Source organism: Zeus faber (genome assembly GCF_960531495.2).
Source record: "Zeus faber genome assembly, chromosome: 15".
Taxonomy (NCBI): domain Eukaryota; kingdom Metazoa; phylum Chordata; class Actinopteri; order Zeiformes; family Zeidae; genus Zeus; species Zeus faber.
This window is the reverse complement of record NC_137194.1, coordinates 26,388,377-26,407,490: the sequence shown is the minus strand read 5'-3', so window position 1 is coordinate 26,407,490 and position 19,114 is coordinate 26,388,377. Positions and strand designations below refer to the sequence as shown.

Genomic DNA, 19,114 nt, shown 5'->3' with positions numbered 1-19,114 from the left:
CCGGCTTAGATTGACGTCAGGATAGAGCAGCCAAATAACGCTGCGGAGATGCTGCTGATCGGTATCGGTAAGTCTGTTTGTTTTGTGCTTTTTTTGTGATGAAATCAAGAATCTGGGTTAAGTTTCAGGAAGGATGAAAATGAAATTAATCACAGTCATGAATGTTTGCATTCCAACCATGCTTATTTTCTTGACACCAACCTAACTTTAAAATGAGTTCTACTGAAACAATTACAGTTTGTCTTATTGTTTAAGTTCTCCTTTATGGACTACGGTCTATAAGAAATGCTTGCAGGTGATTAAATGGATGTATTTTTGTTTCATTTCATGGAAGTAATTCATTCACATCAATGCATGCAGTTGTATTAATGATTCATAAGGCAGTTCTTGCTTTGATTAAAAACCTTTATTATAAATACATAAAATGTAAATGTTTTGGCACCATACAGTATAAACAAAAGAGAAACTAGCTGTACAATCTAACTGTACAATGAACAGCACAATCTAAAAAAAACAACAACAACCCAGGATCTGATCAAAAACCATTGAAATAGCATAAACAAGGTCCTAGTGTGAATAGTCATAGAAATAAACTACAAAAAGCTTTAAATGTAACGAAGCTTTGTAGATATAGACAATGAAACAACTGAAGCAGTACATGGCACATGGCCCTCGTGGCTGTATACAGAGTGTTGTTAACTGGAGCTGCTGTGAACAGCTTCCAAGACGAAGAAAAGCTCCTTTCTGTTCAAAGTGCAGGTTTCTGACCATCAGACCCCGAAACGAGGAGTCTGGCTGGGAACCGCGACCCGGCTAGCCTAACGAACGCACCCTTTGAGCGGCAGTGGGAGAAAACATTGTCATTGGAGGGTGAGGTACCTGACGAGGGCGGGGTCAGGGTTATATGGAGGGGGTGGGCTGCAGTGGGAGGTGGACACGATGGGCTGGCTGCCGTGGCCCCCATTCATGTCTCCGTTGACCTGCATGTGGTGGCCCCCGTGCATGGGGTGGTGACCTGAGAGAGAGGACGGGGCAACAGAATCATAATCAGAACTCAGTTATTTGGCCGAGGGCGTCTTCATGTGCTTCACCAGCGGCAGCAGAATATCCTCCGTTGGCAAAGCGACGACTACGAGAATGACTCTTGTTGTCGCCTTGAATTAAGCAACGTTTTGGTGTTGGGTCACTTCGCTGCTCTACTTTATACACAGTTTGGCCATGTTTATTATAGACCTTGGGGGATTATTGATGTTTGATGATTTGTGTGTGTTTGTGTGCGTGTAATGTAAAAGGTCAGAATCAGAGTCAGAATGAGTTCATCCCGCCGTGCGCATTTACATGCATGAGGAATTTGTCGTGGTGATTATTGGTGCGTGTCTACAGACGACTAAAAAGCTTGACAGTCTGGGGAAAAAAAACATATATATAAATATATATATATAAATAATACAATTAAATACAATAAAATAAAATAAAAATTGCTAAATATACACAATAGCTGAAAAATACAAAGCAGAAATAGTAAAATATATAAAAATATACAGAATATACAAATACAAATCTATGCAGAGGATAGGTTACTGGAACAGTATGGGTATAACTAGGCCTATTAAACCTTTATCCCTTATTCTCAACCAGCTATTGCCAAACTGGGGTACAGGTACCCCCAGGGCTATGCGTAGTGACGTCGGGAAAATGTAAAAAAAAAATGTTGATTTACATTTTTAAACAGTCCAGAACTCGAAACTAACCCTTGACCAAGGGACACATTTTTGCAGCTGGCTGTTTGTAGAGAGTGTACAAGTTCTGCTGGGGATGAAAGGTTTGACTCTATTTTGAGACTCCTTTGAGACTTGAGTTCCTGACGATTCACTCAGTAAAAAGAGTTGTTCGCCAGACTTGCATCATGAAGTTCTTTACATGGTATACAATATAGATATCCAGACATCTTGATATGACCTCCAAACAAACTTCACTATAAAGTAGCATAATTATATTTGCAAGCAAAATGAATGTTTGAATGTCAGTGATATTTATTGTCATTGGTCTAGCCTTAATCTATATTGGTAAAATAAAGTTGACTTTCAGTCAACACGCATGCATGGAAGCAAATATTTATATAAGAATACAATTGTTTATTTCCTAATCCTTTGAATTGTCTTGCATTTATACCAAGAATTACAAGGGATGATTTTAAACTAATTCTAATGTACTTATGAAATAAACACAAAGCGAAGAAGAATTTAAATTTGGAATAATCCATGTCAACTTTGAAATGGTAAAAATTGTTTTTTCTGGAGGGTGGTGAAAATAATTATATGGGAGCTATTCTGAGCCAGTCTATTCCAGTCCATTTACATTTTCAAACTGGCCAATACATTTGGGTGATTCGCTTGAATGAACTGAATCTGAAATGAATGGAAAACGATTTAAGACGGAACGTTCCAAATTCACAATTTCTCTAGCTGCGTGAGCTGGTGTGAAAATATGGTTTTATGGTTTATATGTGAGATGGCCAAATAAAGAAAATAATCTATAATACATAATACATAAAGCACCAGCTGACCCCCCTGGTGCTAGACTTTAAAAAGTTTGGGAACCACTGTTCTAAATAAAAGGCTTTCGTGCATATAAACGGAAAATGAACCTAATGCTTAAGGTAAATAAGATAAAACAAAGCAAAAGTGATGCAGTTATATGTGTGTATCTGTTCATTTTGTGCAGTGTGAGCAAACTACAATACTTCACCAGAAGCAGTGTGTCATTCTGGTACTTTTCACACATTATGTGATGCACATGGTTTTGGATTCACAAAATACAAAGTAGTATGACAGTGCGACATTTTGGACGCAGCGCTCATCTTAGCGTTCTTCAAATCAGTTTCATTCTGGGGGTGGAGGCAGGAGGCAGAATATTAATCGAAAAGAGTCAAAGTGTGTCTCCGCCGAACCAAATGTGTTTGGATTCGAATGATGGACACTCACCCATGTGGCCCATGTTGGAAGGGGCGACGGGGTTGGGCTGGTGCTGGTGCTGCTGTCCCACCATCTGGTTGACGGAGGGCAGCTTGCCGAGGCCGCCGTGCATGTGGAGCTTGCTCATGTTGGACAGCGGGGAGTAGGAGGAAGGGGAAGCGATGTGGCTGCTGCAGAGAACAAGAGCCCTCATCAGACGCCAGGGAAGACACTCTTGTCTTGTACAGTCACAGACAACCATATTATCCCCTGGACAACACCAAGAACAACACGTTGTAACTGTCAAGCACGTACAGAGTTTCACTCCTCTGTTGTTTAGATACCCCAATCCAACGTAAATTACATCAAATTGCTGCAAGCTGTCTTTTTATTGTGGAAATTTGAATTTGTTTCTGCTGAAAAGTATGCTGTGAATTAATTTCCCAATGTTTCTTTCAGTCCTCCGTACCTTCTCACCTTCCCTAAATATCACATCCCATTCCCATAACATTTTATGCATTACGGCTTTATCTTAATGATTCTCCTATACTATTCTTGTATAGGAGTGTATATATTTAATATATTTTTATTTACTTTTTCAAATACTTGATACTTTTATTTGTATCTGTTGTTTTATCATTTGGGTTAACTGTATCTTGCCATATTTCTTTATTGTGTACAGTGAACTGTTTGGTTTTTTGTATATTTTCCAATTTGTATCTATCTATCTATCTATCTATCTATCTATCTATCTATCTATCTATCTATCTATCTATCTATCTATCTATCTATCTATCTATCTATCTATCTATCTATCTATCTATCTATCTATCTATCTATCTATCTATCTATCTATCTATCTATCTATCTATCTATCTATCTATCCACATCCATCCATCTATCTATCTATCTATCTATCTATCTATCTATCTATCTAACTATGTTGTACTCCTTAGTCAGCTGAGTATGGAGTTCCTAATCTTTTTAGATGAAATGATAACAGGTGAGTGAGATTTATGGATTTAGGCCGTGACCGTGCACGTGAGGGATGAAGGATGGAGGCAAAAGCAGAAACCAAATTCTTCTGTCCCAAACTGACACATTTCAACAGCCCCGTTCCGAGTATAATACCAGCAAATTCTTCAACATTTTGTCTTCTTAATGGTTCAAAAAGCCTTTTTTTATAGTTCACCATTGGCCATTTCAACAATACAATATAATTTTTATGAGATGCAATCCATGACCATGTCAAGACGTACAGCGTCTACCTCAGAGTTAAAATGTTAACGTTTTTATTTGTATCAATGTCTTTTTGCATTATTATTCAAAGTTGGTTGTGTATTTATGTGTGTGAAACTCTTTGGGTGCATCTTTGGGTGTACCCGTGTTTGGAACTCTTGTACTGTGTGAACCATCTGCATGTACACATTCTGTGTTTGTATGTCTGTGTTTTGGGATGTGTGTCAGCAGGTGTGTGTTGTGTGTGTGTGTGTGTGTGTGTGTGTGTGTGTATGGGTGGGTGTGTGTGTGTGTTTCACGCTGACTCACGGTCTCTGCAGCAGCTGCTGCTGCGTCTGCTGTCTGTAGGAGTCGACCAGCGGCTGCGGCACCAGCTCCACCAGCTCCAAACTGTCCTTGATCTTCGTCAGGAGTTCAAAGTTCTCTCTCCCACGCACCTACAGGCATCACAGAGACAACATCCCATTGGACGACATCCAAAAAAACAAGCTTCGTTTAGAACGGTCACCATGTAGTCCCACGTTTAGATAAAGTTCTCACAGGTATGTAGTAAATCTCCTCCTCTCCGTGCCGTCTCTTCTTCATGTTTATATTCTGACTGGGAATATTGGGCGGCGTCTGTTTGAAGTCTGCAAACAGAAGCAAAGACATCATTGACCTACCTAACGCTTCTACACCATTTTGGATTTGAACATCCATCCTATTACTGGAGCTGGGGAAAGGATGAGCACGAGCAGCAATTAAACCATCAAAAATGACCCTATTCTGAAAGATCACGCATGCTAAATAAGTATGCGGGACCGTCATACATAGAACCTCATAGTGATGGTTATCAGAGCACACACAACAAAAGATAAGCCATTTTCCAGCGCAAGAGAGGAACTGAGTGAATCCGAAAATGTGCATTCTAAGTTCATTAAGCAGGGTGGCTCTCACTGCGTTTGTTGGCGTTGCCGTTCTTGGCCACGCTCTCGTTCAGGGCCTGTTGCTCCCTGAAGTGGTCCTCGTCTGCTTTGCGGTCACGGCCCGGACAGGCACATATCCGACCTTCGAACGACCTTCTGCCCAACACCTGACCACTGCCGGGAGAAGGGGAATTAACAAGCTATTTTTACTTTGTGAAACAAGCTGGGTTAAAAAAAAGGATTATCTAAAAAAAAATGTGTTTTGTCTTTCCAGGAAGGTGGATCTTTGTAAAGCCTTAATTAGAAAACAGATTGACTGCGGTCAACGCACTTATTTGATAAAGCTTCACTGAGCTCCGTGCACGTACTCTCGTGTTTCCAAGGTGATGATGATGAGGATAGGCCTCCGGTTCATGCCCCCCACGCAGCTGCTGTTGCACATGAAGTTGTAGAGGATGGTGGTGAACTCCGTCCCGACCTGGAAGCACACACACAGCACCAGATGCCTTGCTTCACCAAGCTGCTCCAAGGTTTTCAGTCAGAAGGAACGCTGATGGAGCTCAGCGTGTGGCAGTTTTTCAATTTCCTTTTTCAATTCAATTTCCTAACCCTAACCCTAACCGTAACCCTAACCCAACACAGCACAGTAATGACTGGAAATCCAGTTAATACTTTTAATAATAAAAAAATAAAAAGCAGTCATTTTGTCTTGTTTCATTAAGTGATGATAATCACGAATTTGGTTCAAAACTTGTTTCGGTCAACATAGGCCTCTATTGGCTGCTCTCCAGAAAGCTTGCTCACAGCATGCAAATGATACATACAGTACAGTACATTTAATAAAAAAGCAGACGCTTTTATCCAAAGCGACTTACAATTATTCAAACACTGACGGACGCAGCCATCAGGAGCAATTAGCGGTTTAGTGTCTTGCTCAAGGGCACTACAGCATGCTAGCAGGAGGAGCCTGGGATCGAACCAGCAACCAGCAACCTAGATTACTAGATGACCAGCTCTACCTCCTGAGCTACCATCCCCATTTAAAGCTACCGTCCCCCAATTTTAAGATTCTTTGAATACTATATACTTTAATACTCTTATCCTCAACCCATTCTGTTACTTTTTGTGTGCTGTGGGCCATATTAAATTTGCAGCATATATTGTATTTTTTTTAGATCCCACCACTGGGTTACACACACTGTGCTTAGAAAATGAGATGACGCTCTGTTAATTTTGATCCTTTCCTTTTAATTTCGACCTTTCATTTGCTTTACGAATTTTTATTTGCATTTGATGAAGGTCTGTAGCTGATTTCAGTTGGACTTTGTCCCTATTTCCAGGTAATAGGGCTGGGCAAAAACTCAATATAGGTGGTCTTAATGAACAACTATGGGAAGATATGCCTATATATGGACTGTCAAATTGGAGGAGTTTTATTATAATTTTGGTCTAACTTCATACTTCACTTTAGCATGTGTTATTCTATTTGATGGACCTCAACCAAACTGGATTCTTTAACGTGGGACTTTTCAGTGCATAAGAAGAAACTGTAATATACTGTACAGTATATCCATATAGTCTATCAGGTAGCTGTTGCCGTGGTTACCAGTCACGGGTTCGAGTAAGCCACCGATAGACCACCAGAGGGGGCTGCTGCGGTGAATTTGAATGAAAGATGATTAACACCTTTCTCTGGGATTCGTCTCCAGCATCTTGGGTTGCAGTCCCAGAGTGATGAGTTATCACTCATGTACCTGCATGGACACGCCCGGCATCAATGGCAGCAACTTGATATTTAGATTCCAATTATGAACTTGCTTCATAATAATGGCTACTTCATAGTGTGTAAAAAATATTGTAAGGTGGGGTATAAGTTCCTGTTTATCTATTGTTGTTTTGCAATGTTTTATTGAGGGAGGTGTTCACCGTAGTGGGTAATTGGCTAGAAAGTTCTTCCGGGGGGGGGATAATTGGGGGTTAAGTGGAAATGTGTCTGGGCGGAAGGAGGGAGACAAAAGGGAGGAAGTCAGGTAAAGCGAGACACAGGTGGAGAGCCAGCGAGTTAGCCAGCCTGTTTCATTTTGTGACTGGGGACACCTCAACCTCGGGTGAGCTGTTGCTCTGGCAAGGAAATAAAACCAGGCTTGGTTGAGCTATCGAATGCATCATCGTCTCCTCAACATTCTTCTCCGAAACATTCTTGGTGGCACGGTGGCGCAGTGCATTGCACTGCTGCCTCACAGCAAGAAGGTCCTGGGTTGGATTCCCGCCTGGGGCGCTGTTGGCACCGTGCTCCGGCGGGTTATCTCCCAAATAGGAGCCTTTCTGTGTGGAGTTTGCATGTTCTCCCCGTGCTCACATGGGGTTTCCTCCACCTCACGTCAGTAAGGACCCCCACCAAAAACATGCACCCATCATCGTATGACCAGCGATGGACATTTATCACCTGGTCCCCGGGCGCGTCCACGTATGCTGCCCACTGCTCCTGACTGTGCCCCCAGAGGAAGGACAAGCCAGGATGGGTTAAATGCAGAGGCCTCATTTCACCGGCCACCATCAAAAGCATGTGCGTGTGTGTGTGTGTGCGAGCATGTGTTGTAGTGTGGTGTGTTGCGTGACAAATAAAGACTGTTTCTTCTTCTTCTTCTTTCTTCTCCATCCATTCAGTTACCCCGCTACAATGCAATATGTTCTGAATCTTAAAAGATTAAAGAGCCATTAACTCATGCTTACACCATAACATTACTACCTATTCCACACAACAAGGACACCAATGGAGGGCCTAGAGCATGCAGGTTTTTCGTTATGACCGATCACTGCAAGAGCTGTTTTAAATTATTTTGTCCAAATATATGCGTTTCAGAGAATTCGGCTTCTCAAAAGGCTCATCGTCTCACCTGTGGAGCTTCGTAGGGTACAAAGACACTCTGCCGCCCTGTGACAGGGTCGTCCACATACTGGGACAGGTTGTTCCCCTCCACCCGAATCAGGTGACTGGCCGGGGCTGCTTGACCTGGAAGGCAGAGGTGGAGGGGGGAGGTGGGGAGGGCGTGGGAGGTTAGGGATGGGTAAGGAGTGAGCAGTGGGCAAGTCAGAATATTATTATTATTATTATTATTATTATTATTACTACAGAATAACAATACAATATTATTATTAGTTCAGATTTTTTGGACATTGATTGTATCTACAAAGATATTGTGTAGATACTGCCAAATCAAAGAGAGAGGTTGTTGTGCTTGATTCTTGATGAAATAAATGTATTTCTTTAGTTTTTATAAAATATACAATCTCCGACATCACATGCACTTTGAGACAAACCAAAATGATAAAACGCAGAAACAAAGACAAAAAAAAAAAAAAAAAAAAGAAAACACTATACAGGAACTACAAATCCAAGACGCCGACATCACTAGTTGTCATGCTTCCTATATCCTTCATGCTTCCATTACAGCTCCATTTGTGACATTAATAATCTGCAGACTTGCTTGATTCTGACCCAAAGAAAAAAAATGTCAACCCTGCCATGGCAGTGTGTGGATTCCAAAACCATTCACATTCTAAATGGAATAAAATCCGATTTTCTTTTTCCTTTGTTGTCAAACAAAACCAAACACAATTTTGGAAAGGTCTCATCAAGATATTGACCGTTGAACCCTGATCAGAGGTCACCTTTGAACCCTTATATCGCAGTAATTAAAAGAGCTACTAAAATAAGGTCAACTGCTTTGGACAGATAATACAATACAAATTACATGTGTAAATTGTATATAACTGACAATGCAGTTATATTCCCTGAACAAATCCATCCCTAGCAACACAGGGATGTTGTTTTCATCCATACCTTCTTTTCCTTCTTAGGTTTATAACATAACTACCTTACCCATGAGGCCATTGCACCAAGATACATAACAAAATGGCGCAGAATTGTAGTTTTGTAATTAGCTAGGGTTAGAGTTTAGCGTTAGGGTCTGGAATGTTTATATATAATTGGGTAAATATTATGCAATGTATAAAATAATTAAATTTTGCTCCTGTAGAAGCCACAAGTCCATATGATATTATGTCATGGAGGCTACACTACCCATAATCCTAAGTATAACAGCGACATCTCTGATTGGTGGAGCTCACTCTTGCCATAGAAATGCTTACCGCATCGGCTGATGGGTACTTTCAGATTTTCAGCCAGGCGCGCAAATTTATTCATATACAGTTAAATTGTATCTATAAATGAAATTCATTCTAAGGGTATGAATTCACCATTCAAGAGAGAAAAAGCTAAACCAGTATTGCACTTTTATTTCATACTAGTCAGAACGAAATTGAAACCCATGCATTTAAAATTTGAATAGATCCATGCCTCGAAGACCTTACCGTCGTTGAAGTCGCGTCCCAGCTCGTGGTTGGGACACCGTTTGACCACCTCCGTTACGTGCTCGGCCTTCTTGTAGACGGGCATGGCCCGGATGATGCTGCCGTGTGGCGGGGTGGAGCACAGCTTGATCTGGATGGGGCAGGTCTTCGCTATCTGACAGTAGAGCTTCTTCAGCAGGGGGGAGTACTGGGGGAGGAGGGAGGGAACTTGTGAGGAACACACACACCTATCCAGGGGCTTTGAACGAGGGGTCTCGCCTGATATGTACTGTCAAAAATCGTGACATCATGTGAAAATTTAGCTACGATAATATAGATAGATAGATTGATGGATAGTTGGATGGATAGATAGACAGACCGACAGACAGACAGACAGACAGACAGACAGACAGATAGATAGATAGATAGATAGATAGATAGATAAACCCACGGAATAACACATAAGCCATTCATAAACTGAAAAGATGTACGTTAACTCAAAATGAATTCTAATTAAAAAATAATCATTTCTATATAATATCTATAATAACGTCAAATAACTCGATGTGTGTGTCGGGTTTCAAATATGAGTAATAAATAAAAATAACATTCCAAGTTTGTGAACAAGTAAAACAGAAAATGAACTGATTGCATTCGATCACCTTTCTATGTCAGATTGCCCCCATGTGGCAACAGGTCTACTGTTACACATCACTCCAAATATTTTATCCTTTTATCATAACACTGCAGAGTGTATGATGCGTACGAACAGTGTATGAAGGGAATCCTTTGTATTTACCATCACACCTTTTATTTCCTTTAAGGGTGTGAGTAATAGTGTGTGTGTGTCTTTGTGTGGTGTTCCTGGGGACGTGCCTGGTGTAAAAGCCACTTCCGATGCAACCAGAACACCAGGAGAAGGGATTAAAAAAGAAAAAGACCAAACATGCCCTGACACTATCAGATAAAACTGAAAAATCCACCCAAGGACAGTAAAATGGGACCTTCCGGGGAAACTAGGGAGACGGTGGTTGTGTGTGGGCTTGCTGCAGCGAGCTGGAATCGAACCTGCACAAAAGGAGGTGGGAAAAACAGGAACGCTTTCTGGGGCCTGGCCACTAGGGGGAGCCCCATTTGACGCTCAGCCTAGATCTATGCCTAGAGATTGTCAACATAAAAGTTGCTGACACAAAACGAACTAATCCATCCAACTGCTGACGTGTTATATAAATGTTGGCATTTAATAGCTTTACAACATTTTTCATCCATCCTGGACATCATTGGTGCACTCAAATGTTTATATCTGCAGAAAATAATCGATTCTCATCCATCCCTCCATCCATCTATCATCTGTCCATCATCCATTTATTTTTATAGTAAACCAGGTTGAGGTCATATTCATTTGTGGCTTCTATTGCGTACAACTAATGAAACAATTAAAAAAGAATACTCATGAAAATAAATACAAATATGAACAAATTGTATAATATTAAACATAAACGATTATCCCATTCGATTTATGAACTTTAAATAAACAAATTTGTGCTTAAAATACCAGGCCAACACTGTTCAAATACCACTGATGTAGGATCTCTGATTAACTGACAGTAATCTGTGTGTATTTGGAGAAAACCAGGGGTGGGGTAAAAAGTTTACTACTTTACTCATTCGTTTTCTTACAGGCTCATAAACATTTATTCTAATTATTTTCCTCAAGTTCTCTGTCATACAATTTGGGTGTCTTTGGTCTGGGATTCACTATTTGGCACCAATGTCCCTGAGTGTAGAATCATTTGAATATGGACTAGAGCGTTGGCATGATCTATTAATCAACCTCCAGGAGCCAATCGCCACATCCCCAAAGGCCCCAGGCCTTGTCCACCTGCCAGCCTGGAGATGGGCGTATCAGCCCGGGCTGATGTATACTGTAGATATATATGTTGGTGGGGTGGGGTGTTAGCTGAAAAAAGGGCACCTGAACTGACTGAACTCCTAGTTTCAACATGCAAACTAAGCCCTCCACTACAGCAAACCATACACCATGCCTGCGCACACACACACACGCGCACACACACACACACACACACACACACACACACACACACACACACACACACACACACACACACACGCACGCACACACACACACACACACACACACATACACCTCTAGTTGTGAGAACCACCTCAGACACAACCAAAATATCTTTGCACAACACATCACTCTTTCCCACCTGACAAGTCCCAACAGCGCGTCCATACCGTGAAAAAATTAATGTGTGAAATGCTCTCTGACTTTACCCCGATTGTTGCTCTGCCGGCTGCTTCTGGGTTCCAACTGGAGGGATGACCAGTGTCTTATCGCTGTGGCTGCGAATATTCTGGCCAGAATGATGTGCCGAATTGTGTGCTGCCCCACTATGAACTATATGTTCTGCTGGTTCACAGCTTTGACCGTCACGTCTTACTGGTCGTTTGATTAAAGCCACAAGATGCTATGACCAGTGACCAATACCGATAATAATAAAAATAAAAAGGACAATAATAATAATAATAATATAGCTGCAGGCAGCAACATACAGGGTTCATAAAGTCGTGTTTGGTACATGATACAGTTGTACTGTAAAGTACAATGTGCTGTTATGAACCTCAAATAAAACCAAAGGTACATCTCATTAAAGAGGGAGATGACAAAAGGACTAACGTTTAACCAACATTCATTAAATAATAAACAACTAATGTACTTACAAAATTTGTGACGTTTGGTCTCATGTGGGTCAATAATAACATATTTAGTGTAGCTTACGAAGCGATGCAAAGTTACGTAATTTTAGTGGTGATGCCTTTCTGTGGATTACATTTCTGATAGGTTCCATGAAATCCAAAAGGGGTTGGCGTCTTTCTATGATTAATTATAATTTCACGGGTTCCGAAAGTCGTGGTGGACTCGATTTTTGTGGATTCATGTTTTATTGTGTCCATGTTTTTCGATGGGTTACGATTCCATGAAACCAGAAAACGTTTTTTTATGTGATTATTTACATTTTCAGGATACAATTTTTCAGAGTCGATGAACATGAACTCATCATGCACTCGCCAATTTGGTATGTAACGACTTCCACAAATCCGGCAAAGTAAGGAGGAACACAACGTTGCATCTAACATGGGGTTATATCTGAATACAATGTCGTCATTAACCAAAAAGAGATAAAATATCAATCGAACAGCCCCGCAGACATCAACCAGGTAAGACGGTACACACTCACACAGACACACGCCTAGTTTGTAATATTTAACCACTACAGAGCTATGGACTCTACACCACGCAGCTCACACAGTGCGAATGAACATTCAGAACCACAACCTGCACATTTTTAGCACATTAGATGATGATGTCACAAAGCGTCTTTATATAAAACTCATGTTGTTCCATTACCTGACTGAAAGTTTTCGAACGTTGGCGTGTCGGTGAAGCACAAAGGTTTGGCTACTTTGGGTGAAATTCCTTCGGTTTTTTACTAATTTCTGCTCCCTATGTGGATCAATTTGGAAGAAACTTGAACGACACGATGTCTGTGACGTCCCGGTTCTAACGACACCTCAACTGTGTCAGTAGCTCCAGTGGTCTTTCTGTTCTGGACACTTTTAGCCCGAAAAATTTGGAGGACAATAATAAAAATCAGAACAATTACAATAGGGGACCATTCCGACAGGATGGACCCCTAACAATAATAATAATAATAATAATAATAATAATAATAATAATAATAATAATAATCATCATAATCATAATAATCATAACAATAATAATCATAACAACAATAATAATAATTTCGTATTAAAATTTAGTAAAGTATTCGCCTTTAATGCTTAGGAAGTACCCACTACCCAGTAACAAGCAGATGGAAAAAAAAAAAACTTCCACATATTCGACAAACAACTTCAATCAAGGACAACTATGTCTCAAAGAGTGAGATCATTTTACTTGATATGATTTCCAAAATGAATAAAAAAATGTATCTTCGAACACAGCATCTTGATTCTATTTTTGAGTGGACATCATATAATAATAGCTGACTAATCAAACACGAAAAATAAATAAATCTACTGTTATCTCCTGTCATCTATTTTCAAGATTTCGTTTAAATAATATTATAAGATTTGGTTTCTTTTTTGCATATTTTTGATTTTGAGCAGATTTTGAGGTGAGCTCAGCACGGTGGGTTCAGTGGAAGTTCCGGGAGGTGAGCTCAGTGGGCTGCTGATGGGAAATGCGTTTGGACACAGTCCCACCTGAGAGCGCAGGAAAACCATAAATCCTGCTCCCTGTGTTTTCCATCTTACTGGGTGCAGCTGTATGCCTCGGGAGACGTCTCGACTCGCCCACACACACACGCACACACACGCACACACACGCCGAAACACTCTCAAAGACATTGGAAATGGTGAAATCCCAGTTTTGCCATTTCATTTCAGCATCCCAGCAATTCCATTGTTATTTCTATCTATCTATCTATCTATCTATCTATCTATCTATCTATCTATCTATCTATCTATCTATCTATCTATCTATCTATCTGTCTATCTGTCTATCTGTCTGTCTGTCTATCTGTCTGTCTGTCTATCTGTGTGTCTGTCTGTCTGTCTGTCTGTCTGTCAATCTATCTATCTATCTATCTATCTATCTAGGGACGACCTGGTGGCTCAACCAGGTACTGCACTTACCATGTTCAAATACAGCCTGCGGTCTTTGTGTTCCTCTCTCTCCACTCTGATATTTACTGTCTAACTCTGCTGGCTGTAATAAAGGCAAAATTGCAAAAACTATACATCAACATTTTTCCAGATGTGTTCTAGTGTGAATATTCTCAGATGTTTCTTGCTAATTCGAAGCTTACTACTTGTTAAAGAGGAAGAAGATGGGATTCGCATCTATATCGGCAGATACTTGAGATTTCACTATCGTTTCGGAAAAGTGAAAGTTGTAGAATTACCATCTGTATTGAACATGGCTGCATAAAAAAAGGTCTGTATCACCAGCAATTAGAAATACATTGCAGGGAAAGGAAGTCATGGTCAGAGCTGATAAAGATGTGTCTGGAAAAGCGAAGGTTCGGCTGGGAAACGAGAAAAGATTGCAATGGATTTGGGAACATCACCAGAGGAGTAACCCGAGGAAGACAGACCTGATGTCATTTTTTGGAAGCCAAGTAAAAAAAGCTTCACGCACATTCTTACAGAGTAATGAACGCAGAAACACCCCTTCCCTCAGAGAACAGGTACAGACATTACTCTCTAGTGGCCTTAAGAGTTGTTATGGGGAACATTAGGGTTTATATCAGTAATTGTGAGGTAAGTGAAAATTTACAGACTAGAGCCATAATCTGCCTTTTGCATAAAGAGTGCAGAAAGTAATAGCTCACAACATTTTTTTATTGAACCACCCAACCACCAACCATCAATCCATCCATCCATCCATCCATCCTCTTCCTCACTTATCCTTCCCTCAACCAGTGTGGTGGACCACTGGCAGGTCCTGACAGGCTCCTGGTGACAGAGTGATAATTGCCAGACCATCATCCATACACGCATGTAGTGGCTTGCCCGCTGAAAATTTGCTTAACTGTCCAAATATGTCGAAATGCGCACACACATGCGCGCACACACATGCGCGCACGCGCGCGCACACACACACGCACACATGCACACACACACACACACACACACACACACACACACACACACACACACACACACACACACACACACATGCACAGTGACTCAAGCCTGCCCCCCGCTAAACAAAGCTTATAGTGGGCGTTAACTGTATATCATATGCCCCTGCTAATTATATTCGAGCATTCACAATTTGAGAAATATAACCCCAAAAAAAAAAAGTGGAAATTCAATTCTCACTTGGAGAATCCCCAACACTTTCTTTGAAGTGCTGGTAATTGCTGTTTAAGAGTCTTTGGAAGATGGAGACAGACGTAATCACCCTTAAAGCTCTGGCTTAGTGCACCAAAAGACTGCATCTAAATTTGGTTCTGTGTTTTTCATGTAGACGAGAAAAATGCTAAAGTAATTCCAATGTAACTATAGTTGTTGGTCAATGTATGGTTTGGTCTCAAAAAATAAAAACACGAATAATGCTTCCCTGAATAGAACAGATACAAGAGCAGGGATAATCATTTCTGACCACCACGCTCACCTTTTCCTCAATCCGCTGCCCTCCAGGAGAATGTACTGAAATCTATCCAACAGGAGAAGGCAGAGAACGCTCTCCACCAGTACAGCCAGCGTCAGAAACAGCTTTTATAGACATTAAAATTCCATCAACCAGCTAATTTTAGGCACTTCCTTTTTCTCATGTACAGACTGATATGTTGCTGTCATGGTGTTACATATGTGTGATCCATGGACACGGAGCTATACAATGCACCAAAAGCAATTTCCACCAGTCTGTCTTGGCTGTGTGGTCATTAAATAACCTGAGTCTGAATCCAGCGGGATGATGGGCTGTGTGAGTGATGCGTGTGGATGGAAAGGAAGGATGCGTGATGTGGGCAGACATGTCAGGGCCTGCGTCATGACAGAGGGAGGCTAATAGCTGGGAAGAGACACTTTTGAGAAGCCGCCATGCAGTGCATGCTCTGACCTGCCCCCCCTAAACACACTCCTCCAACCCTCCCCGCCCCCACCGCTATTCTGAAACCAACCTATACACACAAACACACACAAATCATACACACACACACCAACATACATTTCAGTATATGCAAGTCACCATCAAACCATATTCTTGAATGTTAGATCTCCCCAGGAAACCACGCACAGTGGCGCGGTGCATTGCACTGCTGCCTCAAAGCAGGTAGGTCCTGGGTTTGATTCCCGCCTGGGGCGCTGTTGGCACCGTGCTCTGGCGGGTTATCTCCCAAATAGGAGCCTTTCTGTGTGGAGTTTGCATGTTCTCCCTGTGCTCACATGGGGTTTCCTCCACCTCACGTCAGTAGTACCAGGTCAGGTACCAGGTCCCCGGGCGCATTGACAAAGGCTGCCCACTGCTCCTGGCTGCCCCCCCGGAGGAAGGACAAGCCGGGATGGGAGAAATGCAGAGGCCACATTTCACTGGCCACCACCCAAAAAGCATGTGTGTGTGTGTGGGAGTAGTGCGGTGTGACGGATAAAGATTCTACTTGTTGCATTGAGTCTTAGATTATAATGGGACTAAGAGGAGCTCAACCTGAAGGGTGAGAGAGCAGCCTCACACCTATTACCTGTAATTCACCTTCTCCACGAGACAGCGACGGGATCAGTGCTAATGGCGTAATGTGGACTTTGAAGGATGAATTCTAATGAACATCGTCCGACTGTTCTGTTCAATTGAAGAAATGTATTCTACCGAAATGAAACAGCTGTGTATAATTATATATATTATATATATATAATTATACTGTATACACACACAAACACACACAGACACACACATTTCCTTTGAAATGTGCCTGATAAGTGCCTATTCTTTGTACTCTACACTACTATATTGTGTTCTTATATTCCAGCCTAGTCTATTATATTCTATAATCGTACATGAGACTGTGAAAAAAATTAACTCCAAAATAACAAAAATAACCCCACAAATACCTGAAGAATTTACTTTTAAGTCTCTTTATTCCACTGAACCTAATTTCTAAATTGAGCCTTTAATTATTTGGCACATTGCGGTTAGTTTCCGGGTAGCTGTCAGCATGCAACAGCAGACTTAATCACGACATCTGTCACGTGGCAGACAGCTTGACAAGAGAGCTTTTATTGTGGAATGCAATCCGTGCAATGGTTAACAAGCAGGTCGCAGCAGCAAACGAGGGGCATTTCCCCCAAAGGAGTCTGAGTATTTACTACATTAATCTACCCAAGAACCGCACGCCATCCACTTACACCACACAGGGAGAAGAGGGTGAGAGACAGAGAGGGAGACGAGAGAAAGGGGATGAGGATCAGAATTAGATGAGGAAAGAAGGTGAAAAACAAGAGAGTAAATATTGTACACAACTGGAAGAGCAAGGATTGTAGAGTGAGAGAGAGGTTGGGGGGAGAAAGAAAGAAAGAAAGAAAGAAAGAAAGAAAGAAAGAAAGAGAAAGACAGAAATAAAGAAAGAAGCTAAAAGAGTCAAACATAGTGAGACAGTATCAGACAGACATCTGGGAGAGAACGGGTAGTAGAGAGACACGGCGAGAGAGACAGAGAGAGAGAGTAAATCTATATTCGGAAAACACTATTTATCTGTTAAAATAAAAATAAAAAATAATAATAATAAAAAAATTTTTTTATATATATATATATATATATATATTTTTTTTTAACTACAATGTTAACATTTTCATTAAATTTTAGGTAACCTTGTGCAGTATATATATGTTTTTCACTTTTTTTCCCACACTCTACATTTTTCTGTTGAAATTTTGCGTTTCTTTTTGGTTATTCATTTTCTTTGGCGATGTAAACATTATATTGTGTCCACACACGCAATGCCAACGAAGCATTTTGAATTTAAATTGAATTGAGTTGAATTAAGAGAGAAGAAGCCGATAAGGGCTAGAAAAAGACAGTAGACAAAGATGATAGAAAACTACAAACAAAATGTAAAAAATTGAGTATGGGAAGTGATGTCCTGCTCCACGTTTCTCCAAACAAAAACGTGGAGGTATTTAATTTATTTTATTTTATTTTTGGGAATAATAAGGTGAAATCAGTGAATCTTACAAGCCTGGAAGCTCATGCTCACAGAACCCGGAACTTGGGGTTTGAACTCCATTGCTCACAGAACTCGTGGCCAAAGGAGGGTGGCTCCTCCCACTAAAACAACGTGTTTTTCAGACGGGGTGGATTGGACGCATGTTAGAATGGCTCAAATGCATAATTGGTGGTGGTATTTTCAGCAAAAAGATTCAAAAACATGTTTTGGGGACCTCAGATACCATATGTTGTAAAAAGGAGTAGAGTAGGTTCACTGTAACACATTTTTTAAGATTGGTCTTTAAAAAAGTCAAATTACTAATGTCTTTAATTAAATCAAATTCAAGACAGATGTCTGGACAAATCATCTCTCTCTCTTATTGCGTGAAGTATTTCAGTACTATATATTTGTTATAGGCCTGGGTGAGTATAAGGGTAGAAAAGGGGTAGGTACTGTGTATTTTTATTCAGACTTTTATTTATTTACTTTCTGTGAAGCACTTTGAGTTGAATTTCCTGGATCACTTGTGCTATACAAACAAAGTGTATAATTATTATATGTTTTTTAATTATTATTATTATTATTATTATTCTTATTATTCTTATTAATAATAATAATAATAATAATAATAATAATAATAATAATAATAATAATAATAATAATAACAATAATAATAATAATAATAACTATATTATTATTGTATTTGAATTCAAGCCATCTGCGTAAGGACCTGCAGACACCCTGCAATACACCCACACACACACACACACACACATACGCATACACACACACACACACACAAACACACACACATACAGCACAGTAAATTGTCTTGTTTTCGACGTTATTATACAGCATTACACTATTTATGAAAACCGATTCTTTGGAATATGAGTAAGAACACTTTGCCAGCATTATGATCAGG

The 19,114-nt window shown here is 40.5% G+C and overlaps 1 protein-coding gene across 2 annotated transcripts in view; it reads right to left on the bottom strand.

Moving 5' to 3' along the window:
- The window catches only part of tp73 (tumor protein p73), a gene marked incomplete at its 3' end in the record, with an annotated part of 48,791 nt that overhangs the window by 679 nt on the left and 28,998 nt on the right, over positions 1-19,114 (bottom strand). Inside the window, exons 5-10 of one of the 2 annotated variants that reach the window (XM_080014461.1) lie at positions 9,473-9,659; positions 7,996-8,111; positions 5,467-5,576; positions 5,130-5,272; positions 4,734-4,822; positions 4,499-4,630 (exon numbers count right to left, since the gene is read on the bottom strand). In XM_080014461.1, the coding sequence (XP_079870587.1) occupies positions 4,499-4,630; positions 4,734-4,822; positions 5,130-5,272; positions 5,467-5,576; positions 7,996-8,111; positions 9,473-9,659 (777 nt within the window). Of the gene's footprint in view, positions 1-879; positions 1,016-2,984; positions 3,146-4,498; positions 4,631-4,733; positions 4,920-5,129; positions 5,273-5,466; positions 5,577-7,995; positions 8,112-9,472; positions 9,660-19,114 lie in introns of those variants that run through there. The other variant, XM_080014462.1, reaches the window with a different exon arrangement.